Source organism: Musca domestica, unplaced genomic scaffold (assembly GCF_030504385.1).
Source record: "Musca domestica strain aabys unplaced genomic scaffold, Musca_domestica.polishedcontigs.V.1.1 1, whole genome shotgun sequence".
NCBI lineage: Eukaryota > Metazoa > Arthropoda > Insecta > Diptera > Muscidae > Musca > Musca domestica.
The window spans coordinates 12136732-12159735 of NW_026712114.1; the positions used below are offsets into that span (position 1 = coordinate 12136732).

The window sequence follows — 23004 nt, forward strand, 5'->3', positions numbered from 1 at the left end:
GAGAAATAATTTGTTATATTTAAATTTTCAATTTAAAATGTTCTGTTTTCAAAACAACTTTGTTGGTAAAAATTAATATTTTGATTAGACAATTCGGAGATATATTTGCACAATTTTTTCAATTATGATTAATTTTAAAATGAAACAAGTAAAAGAGCTATAAGTTCGACCTGACAGAGCTTTGAATAGCCTCCACCATCTGGAACGAATTTGGCAATTTTCGAAAAAATAAAATCCGTTAAAATCTTAAAAATAACGAATGTTGCCGTTATATTAGAGTCAAAACGACGATGTGGACCTGCATAGGTAACTTTTGTCATAAACCATTACAATATTCAAATTTGAAACTTGAATAAAAGAAACGGTGAATAATGTAACTAAAATCATCAAAATACCGATTATCGGGAGATACCGTTATATGGAGGCAATACCTAAACGTGGACCTACATGGCCCATTTTCAATACCAAAAGTCCTGACATAATATACATTTGAGCAAAATTTAATTTATCTACTTCAATTCGTTCGGAAGCTAGAGCGATTTCCACAGACGGACGGACATCGTTAAATCGAAATAGAATTTTATATATATTTTGTGGGGTCTAAAATGTATATTTCGAGGTATTACAAACGGAACGTCAGACTTAATATACCCTACATATTACGGTGGAGGGTATAAAAATAATATAAATGTCCTTCAAAAATATATAAGTTAACATAATTTTGATGTTATTTGTGTTTAATAACCATCAAAGTTGACCTTTTAAAGAGTAATACCGATTATCACAGGTTGACATACAGACATATGCAAATAGTCGTAGAATTTTACCCTGATCAAAAACTCATATCCTGTGTTGGGTCCTAAAAGATTATTTCTATGAATCACATGCAGAATGACAAACATCACAACCTGTTATTTTTCCCAATATTGACCAAGAACGTATATATCATTTCATAGAAATCAAGGGATATGAAAATGTCTCTAATTTGGATGGACAATAAATTTGTCGATCAATATGAAATGAATTTATATTCCTAACATGTGAATTCGTATACAAATTCTGTCAAATAGAATTCAATCGAAAAAGACAAACATTTTTACAATTTCGGAAATATTTGTTTCAAATATGTAGTAAGGTATATTTATGTGTTCCAATATTTCTTACGGTGTATTCATAAAAATGCCCGACAGCACCTTCCCCATCGACTGCTCGAACAAAACTAAATATTCTCCCAAAACCATTTTGACAGAAAAACAATTCAAAACAATTAATTTTTTACAATTGTGTTGGTGAACACACAGATATTCCAAGGGATACTCTTTGCCTAGCCTTGTTTTACAGCAAGGCTAGGCAAAGAGTATCCCTTGGGATATCTGTGTGTTCACCAACACAATTGTAAAAAATAAATTGTTTTGAATTTTCTGTCAAATTGGTTTTGGGAGAATATTTAGTTTTATTCGGGCAGTCGATGAGGGAGGTGCTGTCGGATATTTTTATGAATACACCGTAAGAAATATTGGATGATATAAATGTATCTTACTACATATTTGAAACAAATATTTCCGAAATTACAACTGTTAAGATGTATATATTTGATTGATTCATTTTTGACAGAATTTGTATAAGGACTCACATGTTAGGAGTAGGAATTCATTTCATATTAATCGACAAATTAATTGTCCTTCTAAATTAGTAGACATTTTCATATCCCCAGATTTCTATGAAATGATATGTACAGTTAGTCAATTTTAGGAAAAATAGCAAGATGCGATGTTGATCATTCTGTTTGTAATTCATACAAATAATCTTTTAGAAACCAACGCTGGAAATGAGTTTCTGATCAGCAAAAAATTCTACGACTATTTGCGTATGCCAGCCTGTGGAAATCGGTATTACTTTTTAAAGGGTCAACTTAGATGGTTAGCATGTTATGTCCGAAATTATTAAATGAAAATAACATCAAAATTATATAAAATTTCTAAAAATGTCAACTTATATATTTTTTTAATTTTAAAATGAGTCATAATTGAAATAATTATACAAATAAATCTCCGAATTGTCTGTCACAATATAATTTTTTTTACAAACGAAGTTGTTTTGAAAACAGAAAATTTTAAATTGAAAATTTAAAGATAACAATTTATTTCTCACTCTGTAAAGAGAGGCAAAAAAACACGTGCAATATTTTGTTATTTCAAACACATACAATCACAAAAATTTTTTGAGGCTCTCTGCCTTGCTCTGTTTTACAGTATTGTTATGTGTATTATTTTTCGGGACAGTTGAAAATGTAAAAAATTTTAATAAAGGAATACCCCAATGGGTCACTCATTAAAGTTCGTTTTATTACCTTGTATCAAAGGATGTACATTCGTATCATCCGCAAAGAATTGGATTTCAATGGAAATTGGTAAAAACGAGAGTAATGAATAAGGGGATCTATGATAATGGAACAATGATGCAATTGTTTAGCCCTTTTTATACCATCAACCTTGTTGCGAAAGACATATGGGCAATACAGGTTGAGTTAAAAAAAAAACTGCAACAAAGTCAAACGCCATAATTTATACATTTTTATACCCTACAACACTTTGTGTTGGGGGTATTATAAGTTTGATTGGGCCAAAAACTATGTAACACCACGAAATATTGATTTCCCACATAGGAAAGTATATATAGATCTTCCTATCTCGCCGAGCTCTTCCTATCTAGCTATGTATGTCCGTCCGTCCGTCTGTCCGTCTGTCCATGTTAATTTGTAATCAATCTACAGGTCGCAATTATGGCCCGATCTTCACGAAATTTAAAATGTAGGTGGGGTTACGGTCAGCATAGAACCCTTTTTCTTTTGAAGATGATCGCATAATATTTAGGGGTTGAAATGGACCAAAAACTGAAAAAATCCTGATTTTGCAGTTGCTCTACAGGTCACAATTATAGACCAATCGAAGCGAAAGTTAGCATGGGGCTAGAGCTTAGGGCTGGGCAGAAGCCTTCCAATTTTGATGGTCATCGGGTAATATTTAGTGGTTGAAATAGACCATAGCATTTGTGATAAATAAAAGTCAAATTTTCCATTAAACCGCGAATATTTTTAATGCCGGCGAAATCACAAATAGACGAACAGGTCAATTTTGACTGTTACGTAGATGCCGATAGTAAAAATATCGGATATATATATATATATATATATATATATATATATATATATATATATATATACAAAGGCAGGGGATGTTAGCTAGAATGTTTATATCTCCAGAATGGCTGGAGCGATTTGGACAAATTTTGTAAATTTAGAATGCCCTTTTGGCATAAAAGTATAAAATCTAAAAAAATCCTATAAAAAGATGCCAATAACGATGTTAATATAGATTTTGTAGTATTTTGTGACATTTTTTTATTTTTTCATATTTTTTCTATTTGACTTATAATATTGAAGTGTATATTTTGTAATATTTTTGCACTTTACAACACAGGTTGGGGTTATTATATACATATTGCAATTATCGTCCGATCCTCACGAAAATTTTCACAATGGTAAGATGTTCACAATATATTTAGGGGTTGAAATGGACCAACAATTAAAAATATTCTTGATTCATCCGTTATTAAGAAATCTCTTGCTTTGGGAGGTGATCGCAAAATATTTAGGGGTTAAAATGAACCAAAAACAGAAAAATGTTCCTGATCACACAATTGAAGCCAATCGACACGCCTGAGAAGACAGGAAAAAAGTCTAACATTTTTGATGACCATTGGATTATATTCAGCTGTAAATGGACGAAAACAACTAACAGCATAATTTCAAAAACGAAATCTCCCAAAATGGATTTCGACATAAGGGGGCTTCTATCATATTGTGGTGTTGTAGGGTATCACATAGTCGGTCCCGCACGACTATAGCCTTTGCTTACTTGTTTTTTTTTTTAATTTTATTGAATGAAAGCAAAAAATGTCGGAAATAGCATCAAATATTAGACATGTTCGTATTGGTCACCTTTGGCACGAATTGTGGCCTTTAAACAGCCAAGGAAACCGTCGCACGCTGCCCGAATGTTGCTCTGCGGTATTTTGGCCCATTCCCAGCGAAGCGCTTGAGGTGGTCGACACTTTGTTATTTTTTAGTGCCAACCTTGCTTTCCAAAAGACACAATAGTTCAACGGATTGGTATCCGGAGATTTTGGTGGCCATTGTGCGTTGGAAATGGAGCGAGGAATCTAATTTTGTAACCATTCATGGGTGTCGCGTACTAAGCACGATGGTGCTGAGTCCTGTTGGAATGTCCAAGGTCTGTGGCCAAAATTGTTGCATTCCCAAGGCTTTAATATACCCTCCAGAATATTTTCACGATAATATTCGGCATTTATTCTGATACCACGGTCTATTAATTCGAACGGAGAGCGACCATCGGCTGTTATGGCGGCCCTCAGCACACGTTCTGCCAACCGAAGGTGCACATTTTCAGCTGACCTCTTTGGCAAGTAAACATGATCATCTTGTTTGTTTACAAACTGCTGGACAACGAATGTTTTCTCATCGTAGAAAACCAAATTCGGCAGTTCACCACTTTCGGCCAAGCGAAACAACTCTTTAGCTCCTTTGAGCCTATTTTCTTTCTGTTGCGGTGTAAGTTCTTGCAAAAAACTGCAACAAAATTCAGACTGCTGTCATTTCTAAGCCACTCATCCGACAGCTGTTAAAATTATTCCAGTGACAACTCATTATATTGTTTACAAGCGTACAAAAGCATTTTGGTGAGAATATTCCAGAAAAAAAGTTATTCGTGATGGAATTCAAGCGTGATAGTGTGATTTCTTTATATTTGTCTGGAAAGCCACAAGTGACTATCGTTAGAGCACTCCAGCATTTAAATGCGAGTAAATCTTTTGTGTCTCGTGCCATCGCTCGTTACCGTGATACTGGTAGCTGGTAGCCTGACGTCAAGGAAATAGACGGAAGAAAACAGCAACATCACAACACCACTTGATCGAAATTCCGTGGCCCAAAAATGGCTCGTGAGCTGAACATATCGCAATATTCCATTCCGCAAATATTGAAAAATGAGCTCGGGGTAAAGTCATTGAAATTCAAAAAAGTGCAAGAACTTACACCACTTGGCCGAAAGTGGTGAACTGCCGAATTTGGTTTGCTCCGATGAGAAAACATTCGTTGTCCAGCAGTTTGTAAACAAACAGCTGAAAATGGGCACCTTCAGTTGGCCACTAGAACTAAAGCGCCGGCCATGGCGATGGTGTGGGTCGCCATAACCGCCGATGGTCGTTCTCCGCTCGTATTAATCGACCATGGTATCAGAATAAATGCCAAATATTATTGCGAAAATATTCTGGAAACATATTGTTGGAAACAACACGCGCCACCCAAGAATGGTTACAAAATGAGGTTCCTCGAGTCATTTCCAGCGACAACTATTGTGTCTGGAGTATTTTGGAAAGCAAGCGCTTCGCCGGGAGTGGGCCAAAATACGCAGAGCAACATTCGGGCAGCGCGTGACGGTTTCGTTAGACGTGAAGGCCATAATTAGTGCCAAAGGTGACCAATTCGAACAAATCTAAACTAATTCTAAAATTTGATGCTTTTTCCGACATTTTTTGCTTTTATTCAATTAAATTTAAACAAGTAAGAAAAGGCTATAGTCGTGCGGGACCGACTATGTTATACCCTACAACACTACAATATGTTAGAATCCCCCTTATGTCCAAATCCATATTGGAAGATTTCGCTTTTGAAATTAGGATTTTGACTAGGGACATTTGCCCAACATTTATGCACTCCGTCGGGCTGTTAGTTGATGTAGTCCATTTTACAGATAAATATAATCCAATGGTCATCCAAAATGCTAGAATACTTCCCTGTCCTTCACTCTCTTCACAGGCGTGTCGATTGGCTTCAATTGTGTGATCGGAAAGACATTTCTGTTTTTGATTAATTTGAACCCCTAAATACTTTGTAATCATCTCCAAAAGCAAGAAGCCCCTCCGTATCTCCTAATTTAGACTCATCTATATGATTTGCTTGTCTAAGACATTTGGCTAAATTCGTCAACGAAACCAGCATAAAAAAGCCAGAAATTCGCCTTTTGTGTATTTCGGATATCGCCTGTAAGTAATGCTGGTATTTTTTCACACAAAATTAGTGGTCCATTGTACCCGCTGTCCTAACTCTAACTTTTGCGAGATTTCGTGTCCTTTGGTTTCTATTTGTGACCTTTATAACGGCTGGAACATTTTTAGTTGTTGGTCCATTTGAACCCCCTAATATATTGCCCCCTACAATAGGCCTAGCCCTTCTGCGCCCAACCCTACCCTTGTGAAAATTTTATATGTATATATATAATAACCACTACTTGTTTTGTAAGGTGAAAAACATATTACAAAATATTATAAGTCAAATTGAAAAAATCGCATGCGATAAAAATATGAAAATAAAAAAATATCACAAAATACTACAAAATCTATATTAACATCTTTATTTTATTTTTATAGATTTTATACTTTTATGTCAAAGGGACATTCTAAATTGACAAAATTTGTCAAGATCGGTCCAGCCATTATTGAGATATTAGCATTCTAACTACCATCCCCTTCCTTTGTATATACACATTGAATATATTTCGCTATATATAACCGATATATTTACTATCGGCATCTATATAACGGTCGGGATTAAAAATATTCGCGATTTAATGGAAAATTTGACTTTTATTTAACACAAATATTATGGCCTATTTCACCCACTAGATTTTACACGATGACCATCAAAATTGGAAGGCTTCTGCCCAGCTCTAAGTCCTAGCTCCACGCTAACTTCCGTTTTGATTGATCTATTATTGCGACATGTAGCGCAACTGCAAAATCAGGAAATTTTTCAGTATTTGGTCCATTTCAACCCCTAAATATTATGCGATCATCTCCAAAAGAAATAGAGTTCTGTTCTGGCCCAAACCCCACCTCCATTCTAAATTTCGTGAAGATCGGACCATAATTGCGACCTGTAGAATGATTACAAATTAACATGGACAGACGGACAGACGGACGGACGGACATACATAGCTAGATCGACTCAGCTCGGCGAGATAGGAAGATCCATATATACTTTCCTATGTGGGAAACCAATATTTCGTGATGTTACATAATTTTTGGCCCAATCAAACGTATAATACCCCCAACACATAGTGTTTTATTATTATGAAGTTTAACTTTGTTGCAGACTTTATAGCCGATACGTATTTTTAACATCTGTGACCTGATAAGCCATGCCGTATATCTAGCTGAAGATTTCATGGCAGGGTCTTGGTCTTGGCAGGGCCTTTCTTTATGAACGTATAAAATAGGACAAGTGGAACAATAAGAACTTACAATGATTTTGTAACGACCATGGTATAATGAGGAGGTAGAACAGTTTCGTAAAGGTACTGAGTTATTCAAAATTAGAATCAACAGGTTGTTCTAACTTATTTCATATATTTCTCTATTTTTATTATTGATTAAAAAGCGTGAAAGATGAATGGAATGCCTATATTTTTTTTCAAAAGTATTATCCCATTTGATCAATCTTTCAACTACATGACAAAAATGGTTATTACCTTTAATTTGCGCGCTGCAATGTGCGTTTCTTCCAATTATTGATTTTCAAAATATTATTTTTTAACAATATATAAATACACAAATTTTGCAAGATGTCGGACATACTTAGAAAAAATTGTAATCAGCTGGTAGCTATAGCTTACCTTTCTGTTGTACCATGAATCTACCATTTGAATATAGGGAAATAAATTTAGAATTTTTAAAATAAATTCCAAGGATTCCACGAATATTCATGCTAACTATTTAACTCATTTCCCAAGCCTTAAGACCACATTATGTAATAATAGTTTTTAACCCAAATCCTAACTAAAACCACCATTTTCATTTGAATTTTCCACAACATAGATGGGAAAATGTGTTTAATGTTATTTATGGTAAATTTCACACAGTTCCGGCTTTGTAGCGAACGAACAAGCCACATTTTAAGGAAACACAAACACACACACGCACCCACATTGAACTTGCTTCGGATTTTTGCGCTCAAAAGGAAGACGTTGATGGAAGCCACAAGAAAATACAATAACTCAATCTAAACAATCTCTGCCATGCCACATGCTCATAGAGGGGGTAAAAAGAGATGGGGAGACGGGGGAGAGGAGAGGTAGAGCGAGGTTATGGGTTTGGCTTCCATTTATGCTAATAAATGCCAGTATTTAAAAGCACCTATGTATGAACAAAGAAAAAATAAAAAAAACAACAAACAAAAGAAAAACCAATGAAAGCAAAACCTAAAACAATGCTTTTAAGAGAAAAATGTTTACACATCCTGTTAGAACATTTTCTGGGAAGCGATATTTTTGCCAAAAGTGCTGCTACAGCTGCCGATGGTGGCTACGATGATGAATATAAAGATGATGATGATGATGTTGACGATGCAAATGATGGTTATTGATTTCTCTTTTTGCTGTTACTCACCGCGAATTCATCCAACAGTATATAATCGGATTGTACATGGAATTACTCATTGCCAGCCAATATATGAACAGGTACACCTCCTGTATGAAGGGTGTCTCAGTTATGGCCGGATAGCAGGAAGTCACAATGAAATATGCATGAAATGGGAGCCAACAGACGACAAATATTAAAACCACAACCATCATCATTTTAACCACCTGAAAGAGAAGAGACGACAAAAATGGAAAGGAAAGCAGATGATGAAAATGCCACACATAGCTTAGAGTGTTACAAGGAGCACAACAATTTTTGAAGTGGATATGCCAATGGCATATTCGTTCCACATTTGCCATTAAATTGTTGTTGTTGTAACTTTTTTTTTTTGGAAATTCATGACATATTCTTGATAACATCATCGCATGATCAAGCATTGACTTACACGACGTTTACTTTTTACATTCTCCACCTGACGCGGTGTATATTCACCAATGGCCTTGGAACCCCACAGCTCCAGTCCCACACGCGAATAGGTTGCGGTCATTGATATGACGGGTAGAAAATATGTGAGTATCATAAATAATATGTTGTAGCTGCAAAGAAACCAAAAAGAATAGAAAAAAGAAAGGGAGAGAGAGAGGGATTTGTTATTCAAATTATTTGAAAATATGTGATACAAAATATGTGCGTATGTCTCTTTGTCGAGACTTAACATATCATAACAAATTTTATATGGAAAATAACCACACACACACTCCCAAATTTTTTTGTGAAATATTATATTCATAATATTTTCGTTTGTTATATGTTTTATTTTTATTCCGATTTTTGATTTCATATAAATACACATTTATTTGTTATTTCCTCTGACTTGACGTGGTTTCGCATTCAAATTATATCGATTCGACAAATATTATTCATAACATCATCAAAAATATGAAATTTATTTAAATTTTAATTGCCATGGAGGGGATAAATGATATCTGGCATGTTTTTATTATGGTACATTTTTTTTATTGGTCTTTCAATGCGGCACAGCCATGCGTATGAGTATTGTCGCTGGAAATATAATCATCATACGCAAGGGTGAACATAATATACAGTTAAATACAAAATTTAAAAAAGGCTTTATACATTACGGAGACAAATAACAACTTCTACATATAGCCTGTATTTTTATTATTTTTATGAGCTAAAGGGAAATTTTTCAAAAAAAAAAAAAAAAAAAAAACAGTGAAGAAAAGTGCATGAACTCTTTTTTTGAATTGATAGTACGGCTGAAGCTAGAATCTTGAAATTTTGCACGAGGATCAGTCTTGATGCGTAGACGTGTGATAAGGCTGGGTTTTTGGAAATTCGTACTAAAAGGATATGAAAAGTATTACAATGTACTAAAAATTGAATACTTTTTATTGTACAAACGGAATGAGCTAGAATTCTGAAATTTCGAATGTGAGTCACTGATGGAGTGAAGGAAAAACATTTTTATACCCTCCACCATACATAGTATGGAGGATATATTAAGTTCGTCATTCCGTTTGTAACTCATTGAAATAATAATTTTAGACTCAAAAAAGTATGTATATTCTTGATCAGCGTAAAATTCTAAGACGATTTAGCCTTGTCCGTCCGTCTGTTGTAATTACGCTACAGTCAAAACGAATTAAGATAGGAAGCAAAAATTTTGCACAGATCTCTCTTTTGCCTGCAGGCAGGTCAAGTTCGAAGATGGGCTATTTCGGTCCACGATATCGTATAGCCTCCATATAGCGGTACCCCCGATATTCCGTATTTTGATGAATTTAGACACATTTTTCAATGGAATTGTCTGAAATTCCACACAAGGAGTTCTTTGTGAGCACTTTATCCCTTGGAAGAGAATTATCTATATAGGTCCACGATATCGTATATAACGGCACCCCCCGATATTCGGTATTTTGATGTTTTTGGCAACATTTTGTCTGAAATTCCATACAAAGAGTCCCTCGTGAGTACTTTACCCCCTGAAAGAGAATTGTCTATATAGGTCCACGATATCATATATCCCCCACATAAAGGTACCCCCCGATATGCCTGGAAGTAAAGTACTCACAAGGAGTTCTTTGTGAGTACTTTACTTCCAGGCATACATTTGTCTATATAGGTCCACAATATCGTATATCCCCCCATATATCGGCAACTTCAGATTTTAGGTATTTTAAAGGTTTAACCAGAATTTTTAATGGGTTTTTCTAATTCGTTCCAAATGGTGAGGGTATTCAAAGTTCGGCCCGGCCGAACTTTCTGCTTTTTTACTTGTTAGAAATTCGAAATTTAAGGAAAGGTTCTAAAATGCTACTGAACTTCCAAAGTAGTATCATTTCGTATTATATTAAATAATAGAGCTTAAAATAACAATTTGGTATGGAGGTGAATATGCGAAAATGAATTTAACTAACTATTTAACTCATTTTCCCTAGTCTGAAGAAATCTCAACTAAAACCACCATTTTCATTCGAATTTCCCACAACATAAATGTGTTTAATATTTATTTATTTTACACAGTTCCGGTTTTGTATCGAGCGAACAAAAAATTTTAAGGAACCACAAACATACACACGCACTGACATTGAACTTGCTTTGGATTTTTGCGCTTAATTTGTTCTATGGGATCTGATAGAGCTTAAAATAAGAATTTGGTATGAGAATCAATATATGTTTGATATACGAAGGTGGTTGGGAAAGGTGTACTAAGTGTGCGAACTAAATGATATTAAATTTGTTTTGAAATTTTGTATTGGTGTCCCTGTTGGTGGTAGGTTTTTGATAAAAAGGTGAATTTGAAAACCGGTACTGAAAAAGTACTATATTTGAATCATTTTGGTATTGTGTGAAAATTGGGTTCGTGAAATCTGAATTTTGGTATTATGGTCACTATTCGTGTCTACACACGTGGACATATGGAGGTGGTTTTGGAAGTGAGAAAAATAGTGAAAGGATCTATATTTATTATTCGGCGAAAGGATAGAAATACAATTCTGAAATTTGATAGTTTGATTACAAATGCTGTTTGAGGTTGAGATTTGGCGGTGGTTTGGAAAGTAAAGTACTAAATTGGATAGAGCTGGAATCATCAAATTTGATATTGAGGTCTCTGTTGGTTTTTGGAGGTGGTTTTGAAAATGTATACTATAATTGTACGAAAAGTACTAAATGTTACTAAATTTGGCATTAGGTGAAGGGATAGAGCTGAAATTCCGAAATTTGGTGGTGTCTGTTTTTTGGTTGGTGTCTGTGCTTAAGCTATGGAGTTGATTTTGGAAACGCGTGCTGTATTTGTACGAAAAGTACTAAATGCTACTAATTTTCGATATTAGGTGAAGGGATAAAGCTGTGAGCCCGAAATTTGATATTCAGGTTAGAATCTGGGGCTGATTTTGCAAATGCCTACTATAATTATTCAAAAAGTACCAAATGAAACTAATTTTGTATCACTCTTGGTATCTAGGAGGGAGATGTAGATAGTCTGAATATGCGTACTAAATATTAGGTGAAGCAATAGACCTTAAATCCTGAAATTTGATATTGAGGACACTGATAGTTTCAAGAGATTACATATGCAGACGTTGAAGTAGTTTTGGACAGAAAAAATAGGAGTAGGTTTATTCTGCAATGGTTTTATTAATATCCTCCTCGGTTGTGGAAAATCCCAAATAGATTTTATAATACTCGTTTTTAGATCGAAACGGCCAGAAGAGTTTTGGCTTCTAAGGACAAACTTTTTGTGAGCGTTTACACATGCTTGACTTTATACAAAGGAAACCCAATATTTTGAAAGCACTTATAGTTCTTATATATATCGAATCCTTCGCAACATTTACTATAGAGCTTTGAAAAAATGTAGAGAGCTCTGTATTAATCCAAGAATCATTAGTATAAGAGCATTCGCTCAACAATTTGGTATAATATTTGCATCAGTGCTAGGTCAGGTGCGTAAATGGACAATATCAGTCCACACCATCAAGCTCCTTCCCAAAAAGGGTCAAAATTTGGAATCTGAGTCCGATTGTCTTCAAATTACACACATCACAAAAATTTCATTAAACCAAGGTCTGGTGTGAAGATGGTTCACTCTTTTTGTACTGGTATATCGGTTCACTCTTTCTGTACCTCCCACACAAAGGGTCAAAATGTTGAATATACTGAAACTCATAAGACACGAAATTAACAACCGATTCCATTCAGACTTGGCACATCTCAATATTTCTATCAAGATAAGATCTGTTATAAAGGTGGTAGAGATCAGACCATTTCTTTTGGTACCTCCCCCACAAAGGATCAACGTTTCGAATAACCAAAACTATTATTAAATCCGAAATGAACATCCCATTATTTCTACTAACCAAAGATCTGCTGTGAAGATGGGATATATGGATCCACTACCTCTCCCACTAAAGGGTCAAAGTTTGAATATCCATGAAGCTTATAAAACGCGAAATTAATACATTTCAATATTTCTATCAACATCTGTTATAAAGATGGCAGATATCGAACCATTTCTTCTGATACGTTCTCCACAAAGGGTAAAAGTTTCGAATAACTCTTTAAAATTCACACATGCAATTCATTTTACTAACACAAGAAAATGCTTTGAAAATGTGATATATCGGCGAACTGTTTCCGGTACTTCCCCCACAAAGGGTTCCACATTTTGAAAAACAAACACTCACTCACTCTGCCAACCCGTTCTGTTACCTCAAGGACAAAGATTCAAAGGTCCAGTGTTTATATCTGTGATAATTGCGAAACAAGTCAACACTTCTCTGATATGAATATGTAATCTGATATTAATACGTAATTAATCGGAATTTGTGATTTTGTATAAAATCGAATATAAATGTTCGATTTACTTTAAATTTTGCACGTGTTAATATTTTGTGGAAGTGGAATATTTCGGTCCGCTTTATCTGGTACCTCACGCATATTTCCACATTTTCAAAAAAATGTACACTTATTTCATATAAAGTATAGGAAGTAGACGACGTAGTCTAAATATGGCACGTTATAATATACATCTGTCGGCAAAACCGATTGATACGATTTAACTTGTTTTTATACCCTCCTCCATACTATGGAGGGTATATTAATTTTGTCATTCCGTTTGTAACTCCTCGAAATACTCATGTCAGACCCAACAAAGTATATATATTCTTGATCAGCGTAAAATTCTAAGGCGACTTAGCCATGTCCGTCTGTCTGTCTGTGTGTCTGTCTGTCTGTCTGTCCGTCTGTCTGTCTGTTGTAATCACGCTATTTTTCGAACAAATTGAAATAGAAGGCTAAAATTTTGCACACATGTATATTTTGCCAGTAGGCAGGTTAAGTTCGTAAATGGGCCATGTAGGCCCAAGTTATCATATAGCCCCCATATAACGGTACCTCCCGATATTCGCTATTTTGATTATTTTAGCGACATTATTCATCGGAATTGTTTCAAATTTGGCATTTGAAGTTCGTAATGGATACTACAGCCTAAGACAGAAAATAATCTGTGTAGGTCCACGTCTTCGTATAGCCCCTATATAACGGTACCCCCCGATATTCGGTATTTTGATGATTTTAGCGACATTATTCGTCGGAATTGTTTCAAAGTTGTCATTTGAAGTTCGTAATAGATGCTGCAGCATAAAACAGAAAATGGGCCATGTAGGTCCACGTCTTCGTATAGCCCCCATATACCGTAACCCCGCGATATTCGGTATTTTGATGATCTTAGCGACATTATTTACCGGGATTGTTTCAAATTTCGCATGTGAAGTTCGTAATGGATACTTCATCACATGCCAGAAAATTGTCTGTGCAGGTCCACGTCTTCATATAGCCCCCATAAAACGGTACCCCCTATATTCGGTATTTTGATGATTTTAGCGACATTATTCACCGGAATTGTTTCAAAGTTGTCATTTGAAGTTCGTAATAGATGCTGCAGCATAAAACAGAAAATGGGCCATGTAGGTCCACGTCTTCGTATAGCCCCCATATACCGTACCCCCGCGATATTCGGTATTTTGATGATCTTAGCGACATTATTTACCGGGATTGTTTCAAATTTCGCATGTGAGGTCATATTGGATACTTCAGCCCATGTCAGAAAATTGTCTGTGCAGGTCCACGTCTTCGTATAGCCCCCATATAACGGTACCCCCTATATTAAGTGTTTTGATGATTTTAGATACATTGTAAACAGATTTTTCTTCAAGTTTCGCATTTAAATATTGTAATAACTTATGACAAAATTTTCCAGGTCCACGTCGTCGTATAGGCATTCGGTATTTTTAAGATTTTAACAGAATTTTTAACGGATTTTATTTTTTTTTTGGAAATTGTCAAATTTGTACCAGCTTTTTTACTTGTTATATATTAAAAAAATTTATTAACTCTGTGCATCAAGATTATTGTAATTTGTAATTTTGACAATGTCAGAGTAATTTTGGTAATGTCATAGTTGTATAAATATTTAACTTGTTTAAGTTTATTGAAATTGTCCTCAATTACTAAAAAAATATGTATGCTTTGTCATAAATACCGAACAATAGCATTTAACTCCTTTGAAAAACACCATGATACGTTATGCTATTTATCCTATAGAATTTCCATGGAATTGCACTACCAGCACAAAAATTCCAAATATTGAATACCCATTCCCATATGTAATTTGTCTATTCAATTAAATGCAGACAGACAAACAGACAGTGTGACAGATGTTACAAAAACACGGAGACCAACGACATAATAAAAAAAGTGGGCTGGCTGTTTGGCTAAACGATTGTCAATAAAAAATTATTGCTAGTATCGAACATTTGAGTTTGTTTGTTTTTTTCTCTTTTGGCAACTTTTGGTAGTTTGTGGCAGCAATTGTTGGCCAAAAAAAATTGTTATGACTCCTCCATAGCAATGTAATCGAAGCTACTAGAATTTCTATGGCATTGTACAGTTTTGGCAACATTCACACGTATTTCTCTACTTAAAGTCAAAATGTTGGCAATTATTCCTCCTTCGAAAGATAGAAATATTGAATTAAAGAGGGATGGGCAGCGCCAGCCATCCATCAATGAGGTTGAATGAAATTGCAAAACATTTGCCCGAAATGAGAATTTTCTCTCATTTCGTTATTGTCCAAGTTTCGGTTTAGTGCTGATCAATTGCCGACCATTTTTATATCTCTTACAAATTGTTTGCGATATGTCTGTCATTGGCTCTGTGTGTGTGTGGTGTTTAGCCAATAATGTTTGTCAATTGCAGACAGTTTTATGTTTAGCTATTGTTTACATATCTGCCAGATAAAATGAAAGTACATAGACAAGTATACGGTTGTGATGTGGATGACCAACTGGCATTCTGTTCCATTGCCATTTTATTAAGAGTAATCTGTCCCTATGGTCAAATTAGTTCTTTTAATGTGAAATTATTTTGAGAGGATTTGTAACAAGGCCATATATATAACTTGCAAGCTGTGAGAATATTCCACACCATGTGAATATAACTGTACATTTACAAAAATCTCAACATATATTCTATTAAAATTAATTTACAAGGAGACTGTGGTTGCATCAGTGTAATAGATGTGAGAAAGGGTATTTTCATATCCTTTAGGATATGTAACAATCTTAGGTAAACAATTTCAAGGAATATCCTTCTAGGAACCGTGTCTTTTTAAAGAACTCCTGAAAAACGAACGGGACTTTAAAAATATTTAAAGGACATTCTGGCATACTGTATTTAATTTTTAATTTAATTTAGCCTGATGATTTTCTGTGTTTTTTTAAAGAATTATTCTCCAACAATCGTGTTTTTTAATAGTTTTTGGTCTATAATAATCCTGCTCATTATACCCTACAACACTATGTGTTGGGGGTATTATAAGTTTGATTGGAAGTATATATGGATCTTCCTAGCTCGCCGAGCTGAGTCGATCTAGCTATGTATGTCCGTCCGTCCGTCTGTCCGTCTGTCCGTCTGTCCATGTTAATTTGTAATCACTCTACAGGTCGCAATTATGGCCCGATCTTCACGAAATTTAGAATGGAGGTGGGACTGGGGTCAGAATAGAACCCTATTTCTTTTGGAGATGATCGCCAAATGTTTAGGGGTTGAAATGGACCAAATACTGAAAAAATGTCAGATTTTGCAGTAGCTATACAGGTCGCAATTATAGACCAATCGACGCGGAATTTCGCATGTAGCTAGAGTTTAGGGCGGGGAAGAAGCCTACCAATTTGGGTGGTCATCGGATAATATTTAGCGGGTAAAATAGACCATATCTTTTGTGTTGAAAAAATTCAAAATTTTTCATTAAACCGCGAATATTTTAAATCCCGGCGAAATCACAAAGCCATGACAAGGTTACTTCTGATCTTCACACTGATGTTAACATCCAACAAAACGGATATATAGCAAAATATGTGTGATATATATGTTTATCAAAGAAGATATGCTTGAAAAATCTCTTATATGTCGAGAACGGCTGAACTGATTTCGAAAGTTCTCATTAGTTTAGAATGGCCTCTTGGCAGGAAAGAAAAAGCGTCTAAAAAAATCGCATAAAAATATCTCTCTAAAGATGAAAATATTGATTTTGTAAAATTTTCTCATATTTTTTCAATTTTGTCATATTTTTGGCATATTTTCATTTTGAATTAAACATTTGGTAATATTTCTACAGCTAACAAAACTAAGTAGTTAGGATATCAGGATATCATATACAGATCGCATTTAAGGCCCGATCCTTACGAAATTTTGCATGGAGATAAGATGAGGGTCAGAATAGAAGCCTACTCTTTTTGGAGATGATCGCCATATATTTAGGGGTTGAAATGGACCAAAAAACTGCAAAATTGTCGCCCGATCCTCACGCACATTTGAATGGGGGTTATCGGGCATTACAAAAGCCAAGCAGTTTTGGATGGCCATCCAAAAATATTCAATGTGTGAAATAGTTTGCCAAATTTTGTAGACAAAATACGAAAATGTCGATTCCAGTGACTTTTTGGAGAATTCACAAATACAGGAAAGACGCACTTCTGACTATTTCGTTAACGCTGATTTCGTTGAAGAATATAGTCAAATGTCTGTTTCTCATTTTTTGGGAAATATTGGTTCCAGATCTAGGAAGACCATTTACGTGCAACATCTACCAATAAATTGGAAATGAGCAAATTAGTTTAAGTTGCTATTATTCGAAAATTAGAGAACGAAACCTGATGGTTTTCCTTTATTATTTGTCACAAAATCTTGTGGAATTCTTTCGAGTATCTCGCCTATATCAACTGTATGGTTTATTATAGTGTTGTAGGGTATTCAACGGTCGGCCCCGCTCGACTGTAGCCTTTGCTTACTTGTTTTTTTTTTGTTTTAAAAAATTATTTTCAGGTACTTCTTGGTCATTAATCGTAGGTTTTACATACTCCACCATAGTGTGTAGGGTATATTAAGTTTGTCATTCCGTTTGTAACACCTCGAAATATACATTTAAGACCCCACAAAGTATATATATTCTTGAAAATTATATGTCGATAGTCCGTCCGTCTGTCCTGCTGTGGAAATCACTCTGGCTTCCGAACGAAATGAAGTAGATTAATAAAAATTTTTACTCAAATGTATATTATGTCTGCAGGACTTTTGGTATTGAAAATGGGCCATGTAGGTCCACGATTAGGTATGGCCCTCCTATAACGGTAACTCCCGATATTCGGTATTTTGATAAATCTAGCGACATTATTCCCCGGAATTGTCTCAAATTTGGTATTTGAAGTTCGAAATGGATACTACAGCCTAAGTATTTTGATGATTTATGATTTTAGCTACAGTATTCACCGATTTTTTTATACCCTCCACCATACTATGGAGGGTATATTAATTTTGTCATTCCGTTTGTAACTCATGTCATGTCAGACCCAACAAAGTATATATATTCTTGATCAGTGTAAAATTCTAAGACGATTTAGCCATGTCCGTCCGTCTGTCTGTGGGTCTGTCTGTTGTAATCACGCTATCTTTCGAACAAATTGAGATAGAAGGCTAACATTTTGCACACATGTATATTTTGCACGCAGTACGCAGGTTAAGTTCGTAAATGGGCCATGTAGGTCTAAGTTATCATATAGCCCCCATATAACGGTAACTCCCGATATTCGGTATTTTGATGATTTTAGCGACATTATTCACCGGAATTGTTTCAAATTTGGCATTTAAAGTTCGTAATGGATACTACAGCCTAAGACAGAAAATAATCTGTGTAGGTCCACGTCTTCGTATAGCCCCTATACAATTTTGATGATTTTAGCTACATTATAAACAGATTTTTCTTCAAGTTTCGCATTAAAAAATTGTATGACAAAAGTTGCTTATGCAGGTCCACGTCGTCGTATAGGCATTCGGTATTTTTAAGATTTTAACAGAATTCTTAACGGATTTTATTTATTTTTTTTTTGGAAATTGTCAAATTTGTACCAAATGGTGGAGGGTGTTAAAGATTCGGCCCGGCCGAACTTACAGCTTTTTCACTTGTTTGTTATGGACTTGATACAAATTTTATACAGTCCGTCAACGTTGCGAAAATCTAATATTCTTATTAGGGAAAAGTGACCTTCAATTGTTCCGCTTACTCAGCATATTTCATTCCGATGCCCAAATATCACATTGTTGTTATTGTATTTTTGTATTATGTAATCCTTTAACCCTTCCTTTGTTTCCACACATTCACATTTCGCCAAAAATTCAATGTCATCTCCCATGAGCTTTTGTAATGAAGTTCTGTAATGGTTATTGGTTTTATTCCCACCACTTACCCAAAGGTCGACAGGGATTATCAACAGATTTTCTCCACTAAAATCAGTGTGTGGCCCTTTTCGACACTCTTTTCGGATGCGGATTACGCCCAGGCCCTTTAATAACGTTAATTGATATTAGCACCTAATTAGATTAGAAACATTTGCGATGATTCCAACATCTGGGATTTTCTGGCAAAAATACAAAGCGGAATATTCCAAGCATCCTGCCTCCGTTAAGAGGTTGAACGAACCAACGAACATTAAAACAATGTGTGTTGTTGTACAAAAATAAAATGTTTAACGTTTGTTGCTTTTTGTTTGTGTGAATACCGTCGTCAACAAAGACCCAGAGAGCAGGAAAAACTCTGCGATATGCTTACGAATGCGAATACATTAATGAATAAATAAACATATGAAAGTAGAAACAAAAGCTATTAAAATAAGATTTCATTGTGTTGTGAGCCGTCACGCGCAACAGTGGAGGCTCAGCTTAGCTGCCGCGGCTGCTGCTACTGCCACTGTCTGGCCTATTACCTATTTGCCAGAATTCACATTTAGCCTGTCTTTATATACTTAAGGGAAATGCCTGGCAGAGGACAATGAAGGAACAACAAGTCGTCATCTCCTCTTTCAGATGAGCCATAAAACGCAAACGTGTTACCCTCTCAGAACACAATAACAACACGAAAAACAGCAAAAGCTGAAAATTTACTTTAATTAGACAAATGAAAGGAGAACATTTTTGCAATTGTACGTGAATGCATTCACGTACAGCATCGGGACTACAAAAATAAAATGGATGGAAATTCCACTTTGGCAGGCCAGTGACTTTGATTGGGTCGAAGAACTCCCCGAAGATTATATTCACTTAGGAGAATATTGTGCGTGTGTATGTGTGTGAGCAACTGGGAACATGGTTTGCTGTTTTTGGGGGGAAATTGAACCCTTAAACATTATTTAAATACCATATTTTTTTACTTTGCTGCATGTTTGTTTCAAAATTAAAGCAAAGCATTTAGAATCTTTATGTAGTTAGAATAAAATGTCAGTACTTTTATCGGAATAAGCTAATGCGATTAGTTACAAGTCCATGATATGGTATTAATTTGTATTTGTATATCCTCCACCTTGGAAAGGAGGGTATATTAACTTGTCATTCATTACGAAGAGCGTCAAAATTTAGCAGATCAATTGGTATTGTGTCTAGGATGGTTGGTATTGAAAATGAGATATTTCGGTCCACGTTTTGGCATAGTCCCTATTAAACGGTACCTCCCGATAATGGGTATTTTCATGATTTTTGCCAAATTTTTTCACGGATTTGTCTGAAAATTGGTATTTGTAGGTCATAATGGGTCCCAGTTCGTATGGCGAAATATTGTATGTATGGGTCCACGATATAGTATAGCCCCCATATAACGTTACCTCCCGATTTTTGGTATTTTGATGATTTTTGCCACATATTTTCACGGATTTGTCTAAAAATTGGTATTTGTTGGTAATAATGGGTTCTAGCTGCGGTGACGAAACATTGCATGAATAGATCCACGATATGGTATAGCCCCCATATAACGGTACCTCCCGATATTCGGTTTTTTTATGATTTTTGCCACATTTTGCCACGAATATATCTAAAAATTGTTATTTGTGGGTCATAATGGGTTCTAATGTTTCCTTTACCTTAAGCTGGAGGGTGTTAAAAGTTCAGCCCGGCCGAAATAAATATATATATTTTTTAATTTTTTCTTAATGGTGTAGTTTTACTGAAAATTTGATAATTTCATATCGTCCTTGAACACATTTTTAAATAAAACCAGTAAAGAAAGTCCTAAAGTCGGGCAGTGCCGATTTTTTGATACCCTACACCACTTTGCTAATTTAGTTGAGCTCCACATAACAATTAAAAGTTTTTATGGGAGAATTCAATCATACACGCTATGATTATAATTATAATTTAAAATTCAAAGGACTAAATATGCCGAAGCATTTGTATCTTTCAAATTCGGACTTGTATTGCCCATTTGGTGCAAAATTAATTTGAAATCCGATAAAGATATATATGGGAGCTTTATACAAATGAACCGATCTCGATAAAATTTGGCAAATATATTTCTGAGCTGTATTTGATATCTTTCCCTGAATATCGTTGTTATGGAGTGCATATTACGGTTGAGGGTAACAAATATAACAAATCGGATGAACAGTATATATGGGAGCTATAGCTATATCTGGACCGATCCTCACCAAATTTGACATACTTGCTTCTATACTCAATTCGGTCGTAAGTGCCAAATTTCATCCCAATATTAGTCGTTTGGTGCACAATCAAAGGTAAATCGGACGAAGTTATATATGGGAGCTATATTCAAATCTGAACCGATCTCGATAAAGCAAATGTATTTCTGAGCTGTATTTGATATATTTCTCCAAATATTGTTGTTACAGAGTGCATATTACGGCTGCGGAGGAAAAAAATAACAAATCGGATGAACAATATATATAGGAGCAATAGCTATATCTGAACAGATTTCGATCAAATTTGGCATACTTATTTTCAGGTTCAATCTGATCGTATGTGCGAAATTCCATACTATTCGGACTGATATTACACGTTTGGTGCACAAAAAAAGGAAAATCGGACGAAGATATGTATGGGAGCTATATCTAAGTTTTGACCGATTATCTCCAATTTCAATAGAGTTCGTCCTTGGGCCAAACAAATGATTTGTGGAAAATTTCATCTGGATAGGGCAATAAATGCGAACTGTACTTTGTTTACAAAAATGCATGGACGGACGGACGGACGGACGGACATGCATAAATCGACTCAGAATGTGATTCTATGCAGATCATCAAAAGGAACTATGGGTCTATCTCGTTTCCTTTTGCCTGTTACAAACAAATGCACAAAGACATAATACCCTGATCACCTTGTGGTGTAGGGTATAAAATTATTGCGACGTGCCAGGTTTGGACTTCTTGGTTACTTCAGTCATATAATATAAGATATATGATAATTTTTAGAAAATGTTAAGATGGGCGTGAGGTACAAGAAAATCGAACATTTAAACATTTTAACAAAAATATCGGAAATAGCATCAAATTGTAGAATAACTTTTGATTTGTTCGAGATTTGGTCACCTTTAGCACGAATTATGGCCTTCAAACGGCCAATGAAACCGTCACACGCTGCCCGAATCTTGCTCTACGGTATTTTGGGCCATTCCCGGCAAAATGCTTACTTGAGGTGATCGACACTTTGGTATTTTTTAATGCCAACCTTGCTTTCCAAAATACTCCTGACACAATAGTCCAACGGGTTGGTATTCGGAGATTTTGGTGGCCACTGTGCATTTATTCTGATGCCATGGTCGATTAATACGAGCGGAGAACGAACATCGGCTGTTATGGCGGCCCACACCATCACCATGTCCGGTCTTTGAGTCCAGGTGGCCAACTAAAGGTGCACATTTTCAGCTGACCTCTTTGGCAAGTAAACACGATCATTTTGTTTGTTTACCAACTGCTGGACAACGAATGTTTTCTTAGCGGAGAATACCAAATTTGGCAGTTCACCACTTTCGGCCAAGCGAAGCAACTCTTTAGCTCTTTTGAGTTTATTATCTTTCTGTTGCGCTGCAAGTTCTTGCACTTTTTGGAATTTCAATGGCTTTACACCGAGCTCATTTTTCAATAT

The 23004-nt window shown here is 35.3% G+C and overlaps 1 protein-coding gene across 2 annotated transcripts in view; it reads right to left on the reverse strand.

Annotated features, from left to right (window-relative positions):
- LOC131801103 (tachykinin-like peptides receptor 99D) overlaps window positions 1-23004 on the reverse strand; it is a 209650-nt gene that overhangs the window by 11252 nt on the left and 175394 nt on the right. For both annotated transcript variants that reach the window (XM_059119194.1, XM_059119183.1), the window contains exons 7-8: window positions 8942-9092; window positions 8524-8720 (exon numbers count right to left, since the gene is read on the reverse strand). In XM_059119194.1, coding sequence (XP_058975177.1) covers window positions 8524-8720; window positions 8942-9092 — 348 coding nt within the window. The remainder of the gene's footprint in view (window positions 1-8523; window positions 8721-8941; window positions 9093-23004) is intronic.